Here is a 21,507-nt window from a genome sequence, read left to right on the forward strand (position 1 = left end):
ATACTCAGTTATTTGTGCTAATGGAGGGTTTTGTCTTTGGAAGATATTGTCAGATTCCCCAGCGCTTGTGCATTCAGATACCTTCAGACACTGCCTATACTTGACTTTGTCAGGAGAGAGTCTAAAATTAGTGTGTAGCTAATTAAGTCTTGACTGATAACCATTTTGTACTTACTTACAGGCCTGTTATGAGGAATAAGTAAGGTAACGTGCATGAGAGCTTTGGTGATAGAAGCTTCTATGCAAACATAGAAGGTGATATGTTATTATCTCTCTTTTTTCCTCTACCTGTTTATTTCCCTTAGCCTTTGCTCGGCTTTCCGGTTTTGGTTAGCAGAGGTGACCTAGGAGCCAGAATGTCCTGGTTTGAAGTCCAGCTTCTGACACTACTGTGTGACCCTGGGCAAGTAACTTAACATCTCTGTGCTTTAGGCAGCCCTCATAAATTGCAGAAAACATACCAGTTTGCATTGATAGAGGAGATTTCTGAATCCAGGAATTCCCCAGCCCTGAAAGCCAATAAAATCATAGGCCTTCTTCTACCCCCAGCCCCTCTAAAACTCAGGTCGGGATTAATAACAGTACTCACCTCCTTTTTTTTTTCCCCAAGGGACCCCATTAAGTAGTGTTAGTACGTAGGGTTTTATGAATCCTGTGGGAACAGTATGTAAGAATAAAGTATGACTGCTTTAGCAATAGCAGAGCTGGCATTTGGTGCTCTGAAGAATTGTGACCTTTTGTAAATCTAGCTGTTTCTTTCTTGTTTTGTGCTTTTGGCAAATAACTTTCACATTTATAACTTACCTTCCTTTCAAGTAGCTCATAGTTCTACACGTTTTAGAAATATGAAATCTTGGGGCAGCTAGGTGGCACAGTGAGTAGAGCACTGGCCTGGGAGTCAGGAGGACTTGAGTTCAAATCCGGCCTCAGACACTTAACCCTTACTAGCTGTGTGACCTTGGACAAATCACTTAACCCCGATTGCCCTGCCTTCCCCCCTCCAAAAGGCAAAAACAAAAAAACAAAAAAAAAAGAAATAGGAAATCTCTACCCTGGGGCTGTTTGGGGTTATTTTTTTCTCTCACTCTCTCACAATCAGTTATTGAGCATGTTGCTTCTTTGGACTGGCTGGTGATAGGATATAAGATTGAGAGAAATTTCCATAGAGGATAAAGTGCTGGACTTGGAGCCAGAAGCCCTGGGTGGAAATCTGCCTCCAGCACTGGCTTAGGGATGCAGTGCAAGTCCCTGTAGCCCTCTGAGGCCATCTGAGAATTCACTCACCTCCCTGCCAGCTGCCCTTGGTATAAGTGCTCAGGGCCTTAAAGGGATAGAGAAAAGCCAGTTGTTCTCATTGCTATTACTGCTATTGTACAGATGAAAAAAGGCCACCATGGACATTAAGTGATTTGCTGTGGGCCACAGAGGTGGTATGTGTAACTGTGAGAGTCTAGCCCTGCTCCTCTGGTTCCAGACTCAGCATTCTTTCCAGGACGCTTTGGATACTTTCCTTTCTTTTCACCCTTTCCCTTTCTAGCACTTTCTTTTTCTTTTCTGTCTCCATTTATAGTTCTCCTCCTTTCCTTTGACTCTTGACACCGTTCTGGGAAATACTGTTAGCCTGAGGATAGTCTCCAGAAACAGATTTCTGGATTAAACTTCCATCTGCCCTGGCCCCTGGCCCCTACCCCCTACCTGCCCCTGCTGGCTTAACCTCCAGCTCAGCTCATCACAAACATTGATCATGGCTCACCTGTTTGACAAATCATCATTTCTATTCTGGTCTTCAAGGTCATTTGTCAATACCTACTCTCTCCCTACCAATCTCTGGATCACGGGATTTGAGAGTCAGATGGTATCTTCAAGGTCATCTGATTTGATCTTCCCATTTTACATAAGGACACAAACTGAGGCTTCGAGAAGCTGAGTGATTACACCAGGTCCTTCAGGGTGTCAGAGCTGAGTCCTCTCCACTGGAGTCTACTGTGGGGCTCTCCCACCACTGCAATTGCCTGTTAGGCCCTACTCTCTGTAGTGCTCTCTGCTGTGTCAGAACACTCAGTGATGATTGTGACATTGATGGCGATGGTGCCGCCCCTGCTGTCCCCCCTCCCGCTTTATGGAGCACTTGAGGTTTGTGCAAGTGGCCCCCTGTAGCTGCCTTGGCCCAGTCTGAGCACAGGAACCAGGGCTCTGTGGAAGAGGCTGAAGTTTGGGCATGGCACTGAGCTCCCCCCTTACACTCTGCCTGACCTGGGCCATGGCGTCCCAAGCAAAGGTTTGATGACATACTCCAAAAATACAGTTGCTTTTAGAGGGAGACCTGCACTTCAGAGGCAGTCACACTCTGGAGTGCTTAGAGCACTTACTTCCCCAGGCTCACCCTGGATGAAGACAAGCCAGCCAACATTTACACTGTGACCAAGGGAGGTGGAGAGTGTGTTGTGTGAACATCTCTTAAGAGACCATGCTGATTGAATTTGGGAGGAATATGAGCAAGTCTTCCTCCATACAAAATTAGCAAAGCAATATGAATCTTTTTTGAAATTCGGACATTATCAGATCATGAAGTGGTATGGGAAAAGGCCAACAAACTACATCTGTCTTAAAGTTTCATTTTATATATGAGTATCTGGTCTGGTCACAAAAGATGGCTGCTATATGCTTTTGCAATTGGTTTGATATCATATTTCAGCTCTGGCTTCGCAACCTAAGAACACTTAAAATATTTCTGCAGGTCCATTTTTATGTAACTTATAAGACCTTGAAACTTACCAGTTGCCATAAATATAACTTTATTTTCTGTTCATTTAATTAACAGCTGTGCCCTACAATGAGATATTTCCCAAATATAAACTATATGAGCAACAGTTTGGTACTACCAGCCTTTGTTGGCACTAAACAGATAGAATGTCTCCCAAAGAGTAGTTCTATAAGAGATAGGGGAAGGGGTGTGATTTTTAAGTTACTGTTTGTACTGTGCACATGTGGCTGTGAATTTGATTCAGAAAAATTATGGTTAGAAACATTTTTTTGGTCTACAGTGGATCAACAATATTTTGGTGACTATAGACATTATAATTTCATTGTGTATGTGCTATTGTTAACTACAGGGGCTATTTTCAGGCACAGATTATTTATCACAAGTTAGGTTGAACAATAGAAGTGATTATAATGACAGAAAAAGGTTTTTGTGGTCATAGATTTTGTAGATGGCATGGAACTAGTACAGCCTAGAGAAGGATCATTTGATGTGTAGATTCGGTCTAACCACGCTAAGAATGAACACTTTAACCCCATGGGGAGCCAGCAGTGCACTCTGCTTGTATGCTCACTTAGAAATCAAGGAACCTGAGGGTGGCTAGGTGGCACAGTGAATAGAATGCCGGCCCTGGAGTCAGGAGGACTTGAGTTCAAATCCGGCCTCAGACACTTGACACACTTACTAGCCATGTGACCTTGGGCAAGTCACTTAACCCCAATTGTCCTACCCTTCCCCCTCCAGAAAGCAAAGAAAAAAAAAAGAAAGAAATCAAGGAACTTCACTGAAACCTTTGACATTTCAGAAGAAAAGGCTTCCTCAAGAGGGGCGGGTTTTGCTTATCCTTTTCTTTTTTTTTTTTAAGTAACTTGCTCAAGGTTACACGGCCAGGTGTTTCTGGGTGGGTGCTGAGTGTCTGAGCCCAGATTCGATCCCCGGCCATCCCGACTCTGGGGCCGGTGCGCTTACCCGCTGAACCTCCTGGCTGCCCCTAAGCAATTGGGGCTAAGTAACTTGCTCAAGGTTACACGGCCAGGTGTTTCTGGGTGGGTGCTGAGTGTCTGAGCCGGATTCGATCCCAGGTCATCCCAACTCTGGGGCCGGTGCGCTTACTCGCTGCGCTACCTGGCCACCCCTAGGGTTTTGCTTATCTTAATATCACACAGGTGAGGTAGTTCTGCTCTCCCCAGCATGGTATTGTTTTGGATAGTAACAGTAAACTACAACTAGAACTTCTGATCCCAGTATCAGGTTTTTCAAATTCTTCTAAAATGTATCCTTGCTTGGCTGCTTGGATTTGGGCGGCCATGATGGAGGAGGGTTGAAGTTCTCTGCCCTGAGTTCATAACATGCCGTTCTTTGAATTTCCAAGGTTGAAGGACAGAAAATAATCCTATTTTGAGTAAATGGAAGTTCAATATACATTTTTTTCTTACCATGACTTATCAAAGACCATTTTCCACATCCCAGTGCTTAACACAGTGCTTGCCTGGCAAAACTTAGTAAGTGCTCAATAAAAGTTTATTGAATGACATCAGTGCCTTAATATCATGTATTATTTTCTGGGGGAGATGTACAGGTAAGCAAAACAGGGTCCATATCCTCAAGGAACTTACTGCTAAATGGGAGAGTTATGAAGTGTGCTCAGATACATGGAAACTGGATTAGAACATGAGAGACTCCAAAAGAGAAAGGCAGACTGCTGTGATCTCAGGTTGTGGGGTGAGACCATTTCCCCCAAGGTCTGGAGAAGCCAGCCTTTAAGCATTATCAGTCATTTCAGTTATAATTTTGGTGGCTAATGTATTAATTTTGATTCCCTCCAGTCAAGTGAGCAACCCTGAAGGCAGTGATCAGAAACCTGAAGCTTCAAGCCTTGCTTCAAACCTTACCATGTCAGATGAAAGTAAGTACCCAAGAAACAGATCTTTTCAGCAATTCATTTCCACTGTGTGCAGAGAGGACCAATTTCACGTTTTCTGGGTGGAGAACAAAATCACCCAGGTGCTCATGCAGTGAATCCCATTTAGGGATTTCTTTCAGATTCTAAGCAGAGGGAGTAGTGTCATAGGGATAGGGCCATATAGAAAAGCTTTTGAGTCCTCATAAGACTTCTAGGCTTAAACTGGCAGCCTAAGACCAAGAGAACAATTTGAGAAGTTGGGCAAATTCATAATAAATTGTCATATTAATATCTGAAGTATGTGTTCTGAGAATCAGGAGTTTTGTTTTCAGAGTGGGTAGGTGGCTCAGTGAATAGAGCACCGGCCCTGGAATCAGAAAGACCTGTGTTCAAATCTGGCCTCAGACACTTGACACACTTACTAGCCATGTGACCTTGGGCAAATCACTTATCCCCAATTGCCCTGCCTTCCCCCCCTCCAAAAAGGGAAAAAGGAAGTTTTGTTTTCCAGACTTGTAAGTTACCAAACTCCTCTCACTGATACCCTTCTGTCTTCCTTGCTAGATCACAGGAGTAGTCAAGGGTACTTACTTCTCTAGGAAGTCTGTACACATTACAAAACAGTCAGTCAAAAATGGAATGAAGTAGAAAGCAGTCATTAAGGTTTTCCTGCATGCACAGCACCATACTTAGCACTTAGGATACGAACAAATGGGTCTGTATCTTTCAAGGGGCTTATGTCTTAATTAGGGGCAACCACACACATGAAAGAAGATTCAGCTTTATGACAGATGGAAAGGAAAAAGATATATAAAAAACAAGCTTTGATACTAAACAATCCAGCATGGTGGCACATGCCTATAATCCCTACTGCTGGGCAGGCTAGGGCTGGTGGATCTCTTGATTTGGGGAGTTCTGAGCTACAGATGGGCTAAAGTCAGTTGGAGATCTTCAGTAAGTCTGGTATCAATAGTATGAAATCCTAGTGGAGTAGGTGCCTAAGGATGGGTGAAGCAGCCAGGTTGGAAAAGGAACAAGTCAAAGCTTCCTTGTTACTCATTAGTGGCATCGAACTGTGAATGGACTCTGCATCTCCAGCCTGGGTGAGATAGAGAGACTTAGTCTCAAAAGAGAGAGAGTGAGAGGGAGACAGATGCTAAACAGCCACTTCTCTTCCATCATGTGGCCTTTAAAAATTCTATGTCTATAAGACACTTGTCTTTCAAAATGTCTTCCCCCTCACTCCAAGATAACTTCACCACTTTCACTTAGAACAGGAATTCTTAACTTTTTTTATTCTGTGGACTCCTCTGAATGTTTTCAAATGTAAAATAAAATACATAGGATTACAAATGAATATCATTATGTTGAAATGCAGTTCTTCAGAAGTTTGCAGACTCTGGGAGTTCTTAACTCCTGTCTTAGAACATTCCATCTAACCTCAGGGTCCCCTTTCATACCTGTAATAGGCACTATCTTAGAACTGTCTGTTCCCTGCTGCCAACCAATGGAAAATCTCTCTCTTAAAATAACTTTTATGTTCTGAGTATTTTTCCTCCCCCGCCTAATTCTCCAAATGGCCACGCTAATTCAGTCCATAACCAACCTTTATACGATCCCTTGTGCAGAACAGGTCCCTCCTTGACATAATATTTACCATATTCTCCTCTTGTCCCCTCTTTTGACATTCCTGTAGTTTTTTTTTTTTTTTTACCAGTTAATTCTTTTTGGATCATTAAATCTTCCTGGCTCTCAGGAAACTGGGGCCAGATCTCACTTACTTTTGAGAGCGTTGAGAAGTATCTGGCCCACAACTCCAGAATTTTTACTTTGTCCTCTCTTTGATGGTTCTCTTTTGAGAACTGGAATAATTCAGGAAAAGATTTTTAAAAGGCTCTCAGGTAATAAATTATGGTAATGTCAGGTCTTCTATTCAGTGTGCCCCTCCACCTATGTGAATTGGTATTAAAACTGATTCAGTAATAGTATTAATAGTAAGCATTCATATAAAACTTTGAAGTTTTCAACGTGCTGTATGTGTCTTATTTAATTTGACCCTCACAATAACCTTGGAGCTGGGTGTTGATTTTACATTTTACAGTTGAAGAATATTGAGAAAAATAGAATGATTTGCGCAGGGTTATATAGCTACTAAGTATCAGAGGCTGCATTTGAACTCAGATCTTTCTGACTTCAGGGCCAACATTTTCACCCAATCTGCTGCCTTACTCCCTTACTTCTTAATTTCAACCCAAATACTTCTGGTTACTTAAGTTGTTATTTAGCATACTTTGGAACATGACCTTTAAATTTTCTCTTCCTTTTTTTTTTTTAGAAGGGGGAAGGCAGGGCAATTGGGATTAAGTGACTTGCCCAAGGTCAGATGGCTAGTAAGTGTGTCAAGTGTCTGAAGCTGGATTTGAACTCAGGTCCTCCTGACTCCAGGGCCAGTGCTCTATTCACTGCACCACCTAGCTACCCCCCTCCTTTAAATTGTCAAGAGTGGTTTCTTCTTTCTGCCATGGTAATAGCCATAGCCAGGAATTATGTGCCTTATGAGGAGGTAACTTAGAGAAATCATCAGAATTAGGTGAGGCCTACTGATCATTGTAATTTTTTCCCATTAAGTGAATTTTACTCCTTAAACTCAAAAGAATTTTGTTGTTTGGTGAGTCTGTTTCATAAATTCACTCAAATGTTGATTTGCTTTGGTCCACACCTGATCTGACTTTAATCTTCCCTTGAACTGACTTCTTTAAAATAATCTAGTGAGAAGGCATGGTTTGGTCTGCTTTCCCATTGTTTACCTGAGAAGGCACAGTCTTATTAATTTTAGACAAAGTTCTTGAACTGTTGAGGATTCTAGTAAAAGCTTGTCACATCTAGTATTAGTCTGAATGAGGCATGGACTTACCCAATAGGATTTTGTTTCCTGCCACTGAGGCATGAGCATTTCGCTTTGTTTGCCTCTTATTTGAGGGTTTGCTCCCCGGGGAAGACAGTAGGGTGTTGCTAAGAAAAGGGCTAACTCCTGTGGGGTATCCAGGAGCACTAGGAAGACCTTGGAGTCTGGACTTCTGCTTCTCCCTCTACACATTAGTTTACTTACACTCTGTCTTTGGCTACTTTTCAGGGGACATTGAATAGCCCTAAATGACACATTTAAATAAGAGACCATAGCTTGTTATAGTGGTAAGATTGTGGAGTAGGAATCCAAAAGCCTAGGTTCTGGTCTTAGCTCTGCCACTCATTTTCTCTTTGCCCTCATGTAAGTTCCCTTCTGGATCTCAGTTCTTCCATTGTAAAGTGAATGAATTAACTCGACGATTTCTAGAGAGCCTTTCAGCTTTAAAATTCTGTGATTCTTTTAGTTACAGGGAGGTTCTCAACTTAGCTCTTTGCTGATACTAAAGCCATTTTGGAGCTCTAGTTTTCCCAGTCTGCCTCCTGCCATCTTGTTTTGATGTCCATTCAGGTCAGAAAATTCCTGGCTTTTCACAAGTCAGCAGAGGCAGGTGCAGTTTTAGAGCCCTTCTGTTTGCCTCTTGGCAAGACCTTAACTCCCAGTTTGTTTATGGAGGCATCTGGGATATGGCAAAGCTGCTTCTGCTACTTCCCCAAGAGCAGAAATGGCTGCAGAATGGACAGGACAGTGAATGCAAACTGTGACCTCCTTAGGAAGTTTATATCTGAGCATTTGGAGGGCACTGAAACCTGTATTGGTATGGAATGTTCCTGTCCTTGTTGCCTTCTCTCCTGAACTTGTTTCTGCAGGAACGGAGGATCAGAGCCCAAAGGAGCTCACCCAGACATTTCATTTTACCGAGGAGGAAACTGATTTCTAGAGGGAAGAGCTATGTCTGTGGCCCCACTTGGGCGTGTCTGGGACTAGTTTTCAGGTCTCTTGACTTCCAATACAATTATTTTTCTATCTCAACATACAAGCCCTCCTGCATTGCTTTTAAAGAATATACTGTGGGGATATGTAAAAACTCTACTTGGCCTTATTTAACAATTACATTTTTATTTCTATTTATTTTATCTCATGATCTTTTTTATTTCAGTTATGACATGTGCTGATTACATCCCTCGATCATCAAATGATTATACCTCACAGATGTATTCTGCAAAGTAAGTTCATTCACTGTATCCAAAATTTGCATACTGTTTCCCTGGATTTCTTTTTTGATTTTTCAAATGTTTTATTAACTTCTGATTTACATCATTCATTTCTGCCAGATTTTGAGTTACAAATTTTCTCCCCATTTTTCCCCTACCTACCACCCCAAAATAGCAATCCCGTAGGATATCCCCTCCTCCAATCTGCTCTCTCCCATATCTTCTCCCATACCCCCTTCGACTTTTCGAGTAGGGCATGGTATATCTCTATGCCCCAGTGCCTGTATATCTTATTTCCCAATTACATGTAAAATAGTATTAATAATAGTGTGTATATAATTTTAAACATTTCGTTTTAAAACTTTGAATTCCAGATTCATTCCCTTCCTCCCTTGTCACCCACCCTAACTGGGAAGATAAGCAGTTCAGTATAGGTTGTACATGTGTAGCTAATGCAAAACATTAATATAGTAGATATATTGTAAAAGACTGACTATATTTCCCTCCCTCCTATCCCACCACCCACTTGTTCTATTCTCTGCTTTGATCCTGTCCCTTTTCAAAAGCGAGTGCTTTCAACTTCCCTCCTCCCCAGTCTTCCCTCCCTTCCATCATCTCCCCTCTTATCCCCTTCCCCCCTACTCTCCTGTAGGGTGAGATACCCTATTTAGTGTGTATTTCATTCCCTCCCCAAGCCAAATTGAATGAGGATAAGGCTGACCCATTCCCTTTTGCGTTCCTATTCTTCCCCTCCATTGTAACCATTTTCCCTTGCCTCTTCTAAATGAGATAGTTTACCCCATTCTGTCTCTCTCCATCTCCTCTCATTATATTCCTCTCTCACCTTTTAATTTCACCTTTTAAGTATCATCCCTTTCTATTAAATTGGTCCTGTGACCTCTATCTATGTATACCTGTAAACATATATACACACATTCACATATGTATTCATAGGCCTGTATACACTCCAATATAGCCATATATATATTTCTATTCCCTTCAACTATTTTCATACTGAGAAAAGTTTCATCAGTTACAATTATTGTTTTTCCATGTAGGAATGTTAATAGTTCAACTTTGATCAGTGGCTTATGATTTCTTTTCCCTGTTTACCTTCTCAAGCTTCTCTTGCTTCTTGTATCTGAATGTCAAATTTTCTATTCAACTCTGTTTTTTTTTTCATCAAAATTCCACTGAATTACCATATTTTCCCTGAAACATGATACTCAGTTTTGCTGGATAGGTGATTCTTGGTTTTAATCCCAGCTCCTTTGCCCTCCAGAATATCATATTCCAAGCCCTTCAATCCCTCAGTGTAGAAGCTGCCAGATCCTGGGTCATTCTGATTGTGTTTCCACAATATTCAAATTGTTTCTTCCTGGCTGCTTGCAATATTCTCTTCTTGATCTGGGAATTCCGGAACCTGGCTATAATATTCCTAGGAGTTTTTTTGAGGGGATCTTTTTCAGGAGGTGGGTTCTTTCAACCTCTGTTTTGCCCTCTGGTTCTAAAACATCAGGGCAGTGTTCCTTGAGGATTTCTTGGAGGATGATTTCTAGGTTCTTTCTTTGATCATGACTTTCAGGTAGTCCAATAATTTTTAAATTATCTTTCCCAGATCTATTTTCCAGGTCAGTGGTTTTTCCCATGAGATATTTCACATTGCCTTCTCTTCTTTCATTTGTTTGGGTTTAACAGCATCTTGATTTCTCTTAATGGCACTAGCTTCCCTTTGGTCCATTCTAAATCTGAGGGAATGATTCTCCTCAGTGAGCCTTTGAGATTCTTTTTCCATCTGGCAAATTCGGCTTTTTAAGGCATTCCTCTCCTCATTGCCTTTTTGAGCCTCTTTTGCCATTTGGGTTAATCTTTTTTTTAAAAGGTGTGATTTTCCTCAGTCAGTCTGTTGACTCTCATTTCATAATTTTCCTGCATCATTCTCATTTCTCTTCCCAGTCTTTCCTCCACTTCTCTTATCTGCTTCTAAAGGTCCTCTATGGCCTGTAACCAGCTCAAATTTTCCTTTGAAGTTTTTGGTGCAGGAGTTCTGACTTCACTGTCTTCCTCCTGTTCCATGCTTTGATCCTTTTTATCCCCAAAGTGGAAGTTTAATGTTGGGTTCTTCTGTTTGCTTTGTTTCCTTTGCCTGGTCATGTCGCCCCCTCAGTCACTTGACCCCTGGACTTTTTGCCACAGTAGGACTCTGCCACCAGACGGGGAGCTTCCGTCCCAAACGCTGGGGTTTTCTCAGCTGCCGGAGGTATTAGTTGGGTGCCCTCTCTGAAGCCTCCACACGCTCTGGCAAGCTGGTCACAGACCCCAGGACCTCCACCCTAGACTGCAATCCAGATCCAAGCAGGTTAAAGCAAGAGCTGTTACCCCTCAGACTGGTCGCTTGGTCCCCCTACAGTTTGCAGGCCAGGAGCTGAAGGTGCAACATGGCCACGGCTCCACCAATGTGTCTCAGCAGCTTCTCGCCCTGGGGGCAAAAGCCAGTGCACTCCCAACTACTGGTCCCAAAGTCCACACTGCACTGAGCTCTCACTTTGTCCTTGACATCTATGTGTTAATAATTCTGGAAACTGCCACAGATGCTGGTGATCTGGAGTCCCTGCAGCTGGTGGCTGGTCAGGCCCACCCTAGGGCTAAAAGCTCTGGCTGGGGGGGGGGGGGGGGCCTTGGCTCTGCTCCCAGAGCACTGCGCTGGCCGATTCCTCCCAGCCTACTGGGCTGTCCTGGGAGGTTAGCTTCTCTGTGTCATTTTGTGGGTTCTGTAGCTCCAGAGTGTGTTCAGAGTCCCCTTTTACATGAATTGGGGAAGGTGGAAGCTGGAGCCATGCGGAAGTCCTGTTTCTACTCTGCCATCTTGACTCTGCCCCTCCCTGGATTTTTTTTAACCAACTTTACTTTGGATACTGAATTATTTTTTCTCATCCCTCTTTCTCTATATATGTCTGTGATACAGTGCTGTTATAAGCCAGATGTTCTCATGTATCTATTAACCTGGGAGTCATACAGGGAAGCATTCTTTTAGGAAGTACATAAAGTATTAATAATGGCAGGAATTCACTGTCTTTCCCTGGAGGCCCAACCCCTCTCTCGGGGCTAATAAGGACCATCAGTACAGACCACACTCTGACATTTTCCAGCTTGTCCAACATCTGGGCTATTAACCTTTTTAGGGAAGGTTCTTTAAAGGAGAAACAAGCCTATGAGTGGCCCAGGCAGGGCAGCCTTCTGAGAGTCCTGGCTAATTGGGTATGGGCTAAGACACACTTTGGAAAAGAAGTGCATCCAGAGGAGTTTGGGCCCAGGAGGGCTTGTACAAACATAGAAGCCCATGTTACCTCTTACTACAGATAGAGAGGGCTTTTCTGAAGGCCAAATGAAGGTCTGCCTGAGCCTTCTTCCTAGAGTTGTTGTGGGGATTGATATCACTAAATTTGAAAGCATATTGAGCTCTCAAAAATAAATATCAACAGAACTGTTGTGATTGTGAGTGTTTGTGAGCAGGACCCCAAGCACTGTTACCAGAGAGAAGCAATCTAGTTGAAATACTTGGAGTTGTTACTGATTGTCAAATTGTGTGTGCTGTAGATACCATGCACCCTTGGGTTGTGGACGTGAAATACCTTGTTTCTTTATGTGTTATGCAAAGAAAATTTCAATTCCATTAGAATATAAGCATAGCATATACTCTGAGAAATCTTCCAAGTTTTTCTTTGATTTATTCAATAAATATTTATTGATTACCTGCTATATGTAAAGGATTGTTGAACTGTGCACTTTTCAAATTAATCCCTTAAAAATGTCATTGAAAAGCTTTTTAAAATGCAGAAAGAGAACATGAAGGAGGTCAGAAGGAAACAGAGGCAAGCAAAATATCTTGGAATGTTATGTGTTGAGTTTATTATGCTTAAAAGGGAAAGCAGGATGTACACAATGATGATTTGGGTTGTGTGTGTACAGTCTGTTGTTTCCGTTCTACTTTGTATATGGAAATGTTTATTTTATTTGATATTTGTTAAATTCAGAACAAAAATGGTTTTTTAAATTTTTTTAAATTTAATGCCTCCACAAGCACCATCAAATTAACCCTTTATATTTAATGCTTTGGAAAGGGTGAAGAGGACAACCAGGGAGTATGTGTGTTGAAGACTCTCTAGGATGTATTGGTCTGATTTTTTAAGGGAAATCCAGAAAAAAGATCCTTCTAGATAGACTGTTCCTGGCTTCATCTTTAGAGGTTAAGACATTCTGGGCTTAGTTGTTTTTTCTTTGGTTGCTAATTACTGGGGAATTTTTACCTTTAGAAGGGTTTGGAGTAGTTGCCCTAGAACTTATTGGCATAGAGTCACAACCCAGTAAATCAGTCAGTAAGCATTTATTAAGCACCTCCTTTGTGCCAAGGACATAAATACACAGGATAAAATTACCCTAAGGCTACATTATTGATGAGGAGACAATAAGTACAGATATAAATCTATGTGGCATAAAGTGAATACATATGAAGAAATGCTTGGTAATTTGAAAGAGAAGGCATTAGCTATTAAATGGCAAACCAGGAAAGGGTTCATTTAAAAGAATGAACTTGAACTGAGTCTTAAAGGAAGAGGACAACTATATAAGATGAAGAGAAAGAAAAAGCATTCCAAGTGTGTGGTACAGCCAATTAAAAGGCACAGGAATGAGAGGTAGAATGTCATGAGTGAGGATCAGAGAAACAGGCAGTTTGGATTGCATAGTATTGGAGGGGGAATAATGTTTAATAAAGCTAGAAAGATTGGTTGGGACCAGGTTGTAAGGGGCTTTTTTTCTTCCTTCTATTTTTTTTTAAGTTTTGAGTTCCAAATTCTATCCCTCCCTCCTTCTCTCCTCCCCCTGAGATGGTAAGCAGTCAGATCTAGGTTATACATGTGCAGTTATGTAAAATGTTTCCATATCAGTCATTTTGTATAAGAGGACTTGAATAAAAGAAAGAAAATGAAAAATAGCATGCTTCAGCCTATACTCAATCAATATCTGTTTTTTTTCTGGAGGCAGGTAGTATGCTTCATCATTAGACCTTTGGGATTGTCTTAGATCATTATATTGCTGAGAATAGCGAAGTCATTCAGTCATTCATTGAACAGTGTTGCTGTTACTGTGTACAATGTTCTTCTGGTTCTGTTCACTTCACTGTGCATTAGTTCATGGAATTTTTTTCAGGTTTTTCTGAAATCATTCTGTTTACCATTTCTTTTTTTAAAAATCTGTTCTTTTTAAAATTATTAATTAATTTTTAGTTTTCAGCATTCACCTCCATAAGCTTTTGAGCTTTAAATTTTCCTCTGTATCCCTAGCCTTCCCCTGCCCCCCCCAAGATGGCATGCAGTCTGATATAGCCTCTCCACATACATTCTTATTAAACATATTTTCACATTAGTCATGTTATAAAGAAGAATTAAAATGAATGGGAGGAACCACGAGAAAGAAAAAAACAACAAAAAAAGAGCAGATTGTATGCTTTGATCTGTATTCAGATTGCACAGTTCTTTCTCTGGATGTGAATCTGCTTGTTATTTCTTATAACACGATATTCCATTACAATCATATGCCACGGCTTGCTTAGTGATTCCCCAATTGATGGGGATCCCTTTGGTTTCCAAATCTTAGCCATCACAGAAAGAGCTACTATAAATAAATTTGTTCAAATAGGTCCTTTTCCCTTTTTTGGGATGTCTTTGGGATACAGACCTAGCAATAGCATTGCTGGATCAAAAGGACTGTGGAAGTATGCTTATAGTGTTCTTAGGCATTAAGAAGCCAACCATTTACTTGCATCTTTTGAAGAGGTGTCAGTGTTTTTATTTCAAGTTGCCCTTCTATCTGAGGACTCAATTTAAGGTATTATTTTCTAAGACATCTTTGTTTTTTAGGTAGTAACAAATAAGAATCTGAAAACAGAAAGGGCATGTATTTTGTGACGTTACTGCCTGGGAACCTTGGCCAGAGGTTGTGATTATTTTTGAAGCAGAAAAAGCTCCCTGGGGTTAATTATTAATACTGATATTAACTCTTCATTCGTGTATTTCTCATGCCCTCTTGTATTAAATCCTTTTCCTGCTGCCAAAGAATTTCTCAAGATTTTACCTTTGGCTTTCTTCTCCCTTGCTATTTTCTCTCTTGGTGATCTCATCAATACCTATAACGCCATTCACTTCTAAATCTTTGGTTCCCATTGCTATGTCTTTAATCCTAACCTTTCCTTTGAACTCCACTTTCATTCTTAACTGTCTGTTGAATAGCTTGATATATATGACTGATGCCTTAAACTCAACATATCCAAAATGGAATTTGTTTTCACCAACTTTCCCTTCTTCTTGTCTTCCCTCTTTGGTAATGATATCACTGCACCTAGGTTCACGACCTTGGATTTGTCCTTCCTAACACCTTCACTCCTCCCTCTTACACATCTCCCACACCCATATCACCACATTTCCATGAATTCTATCTTAAAAATGGTTCTTTTCATTTCCATTCTTATTCCTATTTCTACCCTACTTCAGATCATCCTTACCTCTCCTTTGGACTATTTCACCTGCCTTGTAACTGATTCCTTTGCCTTTCTGTCCACTAGTCTTCCATGTGTATAGTGCCAGATCAATCATTCTAAAGAAAACTATGGTTGTGTTGGTCTCATGTTTAAGTTTCTTCATGGCTTCCTCTTGCCAGTCAAGTAAAGCCCACACTTCTTAGCATGGGGTTCATTTATCTACCAACTCCTGTCATGCACTCTCTACTATTACAGACCTATATTAATTTTCTTTGGCTTATTCTTTTATTTCCTTCCTTTCTAGTCTCTCCTTGGAGAAATTCTACCCATCCTTCAAGACCCAGTTTAGACGCCATCACTTCCATTAATCCTTCTATAATCTCTACCCACTTGACTCTCCCCAAATTTAGATGCCATCTATACATTTTCTCTGTCCCCACAGAACATTATTTGTACCTCACTTGTATCAACCATGGAATTCTACCTGTAACAGAGTTGTTTCCATGTCTTTTCTCCCATACTTATTATAAACCATTTTAGTTAAGGGGCTATATCTGCTTTTTGTATCCCACACAATGTTTAGCATATAATAGGTATACTTTAAGTGTTTAATACATAGAATTGAAATGTCTAAGCAACTTTTTTGTTGTTTTTAATTTTTCTAGACCATATGCACATATCCTCTCGGTCCCTGTATCGGAGACTGCTTATTCTGGCCAGACTCAGTACCAGACCCTTCAGCAGTCCCAATCCTATGCTGTCTACCCTCAGGCAACTCAAACCTATGGACTACCTCCTTTTGGTAAGGTGTATTACTTAAGCAATCTCTAGGAATATTTATGATAATCCTACAAACTTCCCTCCCAAAACAGCGAGCATGGCAGACGTCATAAGGACCTGAGCAGCTGCTCTGTTTTATCTGCGTGCAGGCTGGATGCCCAGTAATCCATTTTGAATGTCAGCAGTGTGCATGATGCACAGGACATAAAACTGTACCTCAGAAATCCATTTTGAGAGCCTTGTAAAGCTCATGTGTAAGTCATCAGCCAAAACTTGTGATTTTTTAGATCTGTGGGAGAGTAGGAAGGCTAAAATCCCTTCATATTAGGTAAGGTCCTTGTGGGTTTAGACTGTCTCTTGAATTTATTTTGTGCAGAATACAGCGCCACCCACAATGGGGACTAAATAAATACTCTGTGAGGAGGTAAGTAATCAACTCTTCATTGTTGGAACTAGGTTGAAATCCCTGCCCCCCTGTGAATATTATGCTGTATTTGACATCAGTTTCCTGCTTTGCTTGTGATTCTTATCAAATGTCTGTTCTGCTTATGTCAAAAGGTATTCTTAATGGGGAAAAATTTCCAAAACTTTCTGTAACAGTAATAATACCAATAACATTTGTATGGATTTATTCTATATTTAAGCAGTGAAGCCATCTTTTACCAGAGGTTAAGAGCAACTCAGGTTACATCTAGATTTTTTTTTCAAAATGACGTTTTTGGAATATGCTAATAAGGTTTTCATCTACACACAATTGATATGAAAAGCTATATTTTGCTGACTGCCTGGTATTCACCAGACATCAAGAATCTACAGTAATGGTGGCTCCCCTTGGCTTCCACTCTTTGGCTTGCTTTTTTTTTTTTAAGGCCAGTTTGCCCTTTGTGTGGCATTGGTAGAAAGCAGAGTTTTTATCACCTTCAGACCCGATGTTATACCTTCATTGCGGCCAGCTGAAGGAACAGTGAAGTGAGGACTTTACTTAATGGTTGTGGCAGTGTTTACTAGGTCAGTGAAGGAGTGTGAGAGTTTTTTCTTTTTTTTTAATCCTTCTCATCTGTTTACACTGTATGTTATCCATGCCTATCAAGTTGTCAACCCATTCCCTAAATCAGATGTTTTGTCATGTACTTAACAACCTAACTCTCCAACTATGTAAGGCCTAGCCCATCTAGACCTTCTCATCATGTGTGTTTCTTGTCTGTTTTCTCCCATTAACCTTCCATGGAACCTTTGCCCAGTGTACTAGGAGGCCTTCCAGCATTCCATGAGTAACCAGGGGAGCACTCAGGCTGTCCAGCTGTTATTCGTCACTCTCAATATGGTACCATATAGACACCTGAATATGAATATATTAGAATAAATAGAGATTCATTAAGTTTGCTTTATTTTTTAAATTAGAAGGAAATTTTGCAAAATAGAGCTCTGTATATCAGGTTTTTTTCTTTTTTGAAAGGGGGAGGCAAGGCAGTTGGGATTAAGTGACTTGTCCAAGTCACACAACTAGTTAAGTGTCAAGTGTGTGAGGCCACATTTTAACTTGGGTCCTCCTGACTCCAGGGCTGATGCTCTATTCACTGAACCACCTAGCTGCCCCCTTGAGTATCATTTTTAATGTATTTTACTAGAAGCCCATGTTTGTGTTGAGCATTTAAGAAAACATTAAAACAGCATTGGTAACATTTCTTAAAAAATATTCTTTATGATCCACTCATTATATTTATGAAAATTAAAAAGTGTAGACAACTTCTGCATATATTTTCAAGGAAACTGTCAGAACTCCCTTAATTTTGGTTAGATTGAATGAGGGGGCTGCAATTTTTCATAGTGAGGGTGACTGATATTTCATAGTATGCCTCTAGAAATTAGCCTAGGGACATTGTAACATCACCCCATCATTATTCATTTGATTTGACTTTTAAGTAATGTGTGACTGATTTGAGTTTAGGTTTGTGGTAGATTCTTGATGGGAAACTAATGTTTGGGGATGGGGACTATACTGTATAAGCATCATTTGAAGGATCTGGGTATGTTAAGCCTGAAGAAGAAAAGACTTAGAAGGTATGTGATAGCTACTGTCACGTGTCTCGTGCATTGTTCTGTGGGGGAGAAACTTGAAATTTATAAGTTAGGTTTCTTGGACAGGAAAACTCCCTGACAATTACAGCTGCCCACAGTGGAAGGGGCTTCTTCTTGAGATAGTGGGGACATTTACAGGACATTTTTGTGCATTGGCCAATGACCACTTTTCAGGTAGGTTGTAGAACGGATTCTTGTTCAAGTCCTGGTTAGATTCCTTGGCTTCTGAGCTCCCTTCATGAGATTCTATGTAAGTCGCCTAAGCTTGCTGAGCCTCCCTTTTCTCATCTGTAGATGGATGATAATAACATTTTACCTCTCAGGCAGAGCTATTGGGAGGAAAGACCTTTGTAAATCACAGTGATCTTCGGAAGTGTGAACTGCAGCTTAATTATTATGGAAATTGCTGTCTCTGCTGATTTGTTTGTTATCATGGCACTTCTTATGGTATTTATAGGAAAATTTGTATGGGGATGTTTATATAACTTTAATGATACCCCCCACATAGTACTTTGCATGCCCTTAGAAATGTGTACACTTCTAAGCAACACCTAACTTATTTTTGATTCATTTTCAAATCGGCAGTTCTTATTGTTGTTCTCAATTCATTCTCTCTTTGCTAGACGTTCACAGAACTATCAAAAGTACTCTGCTTGTCTGAAACATGGAAAATGGTCATAGGTACTTGGAAATGCCCGTTATTGATCACCATAGAGAGTAATCATCTGTTTTCAGTAATGGGTCTAAAATGGAGAAGCTTCTCTCATAGATAGAGGTACTAGTTAGATTATCTCTTTTGAAGGAGATGAGAGAACATATCACTTCCTCTGATATGTGGGAGCAGGAGATAAGGGATGGTACTTTTCAGCTTCATATGAGGCATATGCGAAGAAAGGGGACCAAATTTTTTTCATGACCTTAGTGGTTGCCTGCCACCATTTTACTTTTTCTTAAAGCACTTTAGTTATTCGTCAAACAATAGCTCACTCCAAGATCTTCTGTGTCAATAGAGACAAAGTGAGATCACTTGCCCCATTTCCAGTATTAAAGTATTCTTCAGCTATTCACTAAACTAATCTTTACTAAGGATCTGTTTTAGTGATGTTAATTCCATTTTATGTGTTTGGGCGGGAGGGGGTGTTGGTGGTTAGGAAGGACCACTGCTGTAGTACCTAGGAAGCTAATAACAAGCCTTTGTTTTCCAAGGAGCTTGCAGGTGTTGGTTTGAGAATTTGCCAGTTTTTTAGCAATGTTAGTAAGGAATGTACAAAATAAAAGTTTTAGACAATTAGAAGAAAGTGGCTGGAGACAGTATGGTGTGAGTATATGGTATATAGGACCATGAGATAGGACCTGGGTTCTTATTCTGGCCCCTCTACTATGTAAGTCACTCAGCCCCACCCCTAGCCTTGGTTTCCTTATCTGTAAAATGAGAATATTGTACTAGATGATTTTGAAGTTCTAACATCTCACATTCTCTGATCTTCATGTAAATATCTTTATACAAATATTGCTGAGAAATTGAGTCTTATTAAAAGAGAGCAAGATGACAAATATAAGTAATGAAATGTCATAATAACTGAAGGGTGCAGCAAGGCCAGAGAGAGGATCTGGATCATCACAGAAATACTCCAGAAAAGCAGTGCTTTGCCCTGTTATAGAGAAGCTCTTCTAATTTACCTTGGGGTGCTTTTCCTTAGCCTTCCCAAATAAATCAACTCAGAATCTTTAGAGAAGTATAGAATTTGACATCACTTGCTGGTGTCCTCATAACTTGGATGCAGCAGTTACTGAGCCTTCATTGTTTTCCTAGTTGAAATTCCCGTGGCTTCATTTACTTCTTAAAGTCGGGGTAAGAAAATCTGAAAACAAGCTTTCCAAAGTAGCAGTGACGTGTCTCACAGGCTAAATAAGTGCTGAGGTTAAGTGAAAGCTTTTGATTCAGAGAATTAAGTTTATTCCATTGTTAGCAAATCCTCTTTGGGTTAGGGGTATATAGACTAAATCAATACTGAAGTTTAAGGGAAGAGAAGAGAATAAGCATTCTCTAGTGCATACTATGTGCCAGGCATATCATTACAGATATCTCATTTGATCCCCACAACAGCCCCTCAAGGTGAATGCTGTTATTAATCCCATTCTACACATGAGGAAACTGAGGCAGGCAGACATTAAGTGACTTGCCTGGCTAGTAAATTACAGCTAGTAAGTGTCTAAGAGTTCCAGTGTTCCATCCACTGCCACCTTGCTACTTCACTGGCATGGCCTTGACACTGATTTCACATTTCTTATTCACAAACCTGCTCTGAACTATGGCTTGTAATGCTAATGACTTTTTAGGCAAATTCCATTATTCAAAAAAATTTTTAGAAAAAAGCATCCAAGCCTATGAACACTAGAAAGAATAGTAGCAGAGTCCATGCCTAGCAGCTAATTGGAGAGCCAGTGATTACCCTTAACAGCTTTTTTACCCTTTTTGAAAGAAATGGTTCTTGATCTGATTTCCTAGACCACAAATTACTTCAGTATTTCAAATGATCTTTGATTTTAACTGTTAGCATTCCCCAGTTTGACACAAAGCATATCCCCTCCACACCTTGGTAGATGATTTCCCATGGGTTTCAGTGACCATAACAGATGACCGACTTTGGGGTAAGAACCTTTTGTGAACTCCCTGGACTGAACCATTCCTGAGACTGCAGAGATACAGTCATTGCTAGGCCTGTACTCAAAGCCTTTCTAAGCCTGGTAGGAGTTTATACTCCACTGACCTCGTCTTTGGGACTCCAGGTTTACCTCCACGCCTTATTGAGACTTCAGAGGATTATGCTAGGGAGTAGGGCTACTGCCCACATTAAGAAGTAACAGCTGTTACAAGTGAAGAGAAGAAAGAAGCAGATATACAAATGTTACATGTGCAAGACTCTGGAGATGTTGAGTGGAAGGGCAGGCAGTTCTACACAGGCAGCAACCCCTGAGACTATTACTTTATTAGAGGGCAGTCGTTGTTTGTGCTAGGTACACTGGAAGGGGCCTAATTCTGTTCAAGGTACTTTTTAAAGAAGGCCTAGGGATGTATATGATGCATTTTAGAATGATCTCCACCCCCAAGTGGGTAAAAGGTTTTTAAATTTGCCCAAAGGGGTAAGTGATTTTTGTAGAAACTTGATGCTTATATAGATCCCCTTGGGCAGTGACCAATAAATGAGGCATCCTTGGTCACTGAAATTAAAACATTCTCTTGTGTAAAGCTCAGCATGAAGTCCAAAATAATTAGGTCCTAACAACCTCTCTGGACTATGGAACTAGGCTACATCTTGGCCTTCACTT

General features: G+C 40.6%; 1 protein-coding gene across 3 annotated transcripts in view; it reads left to right on the plus strand.

The window, feature by feature from the left end:
- EYA3 (EYA transcriptional coactivator and phosphatase 3) overlaps nt 1-21,507 on the plus strand; it is a 130,515-nt gene that overhangs the window by 66,678 nt on the left and 42,330 nt on the right. For 2 of the 3 annotated variants that reach the window (XM_069078457.1, XM_069078458.1), the window contains exons 4-6: nt 4,588-4,667; nt 8,729-8,795; nt 15,984-16,120. In XM_069078457.1, the coding sequence (XP_068934558.1) occupies nt 4,588-4,667; nt 8,729-8,795; nt 15,984-16,120 (284 nt within the window). The remainder of the gene's footprint in view (nt 1-4,587; nt 4,668-8,728; nt 8,796-15,983; nt 16,121-21,507) is intronic. The other variant, XM_069078459.1, reaches the window with a different exon arrangement.

This window comes from Petaurus breviceps, unplaced genomic scaffold, assembly GCF_028583685.1.
Source record: "Petaurus breviceps papuanus isolate PSGF00001 unplaced genomic scaffold, PetGlider_PUasm1.0 91041, whole genome shotgun sequence".
Classification (NCBI taxonomy): Eukaryota; Metazoa; Chordata; class Mammalia; order Diprotodontia; family Petauridae; genus Petaurus; species Petaurus breviceps.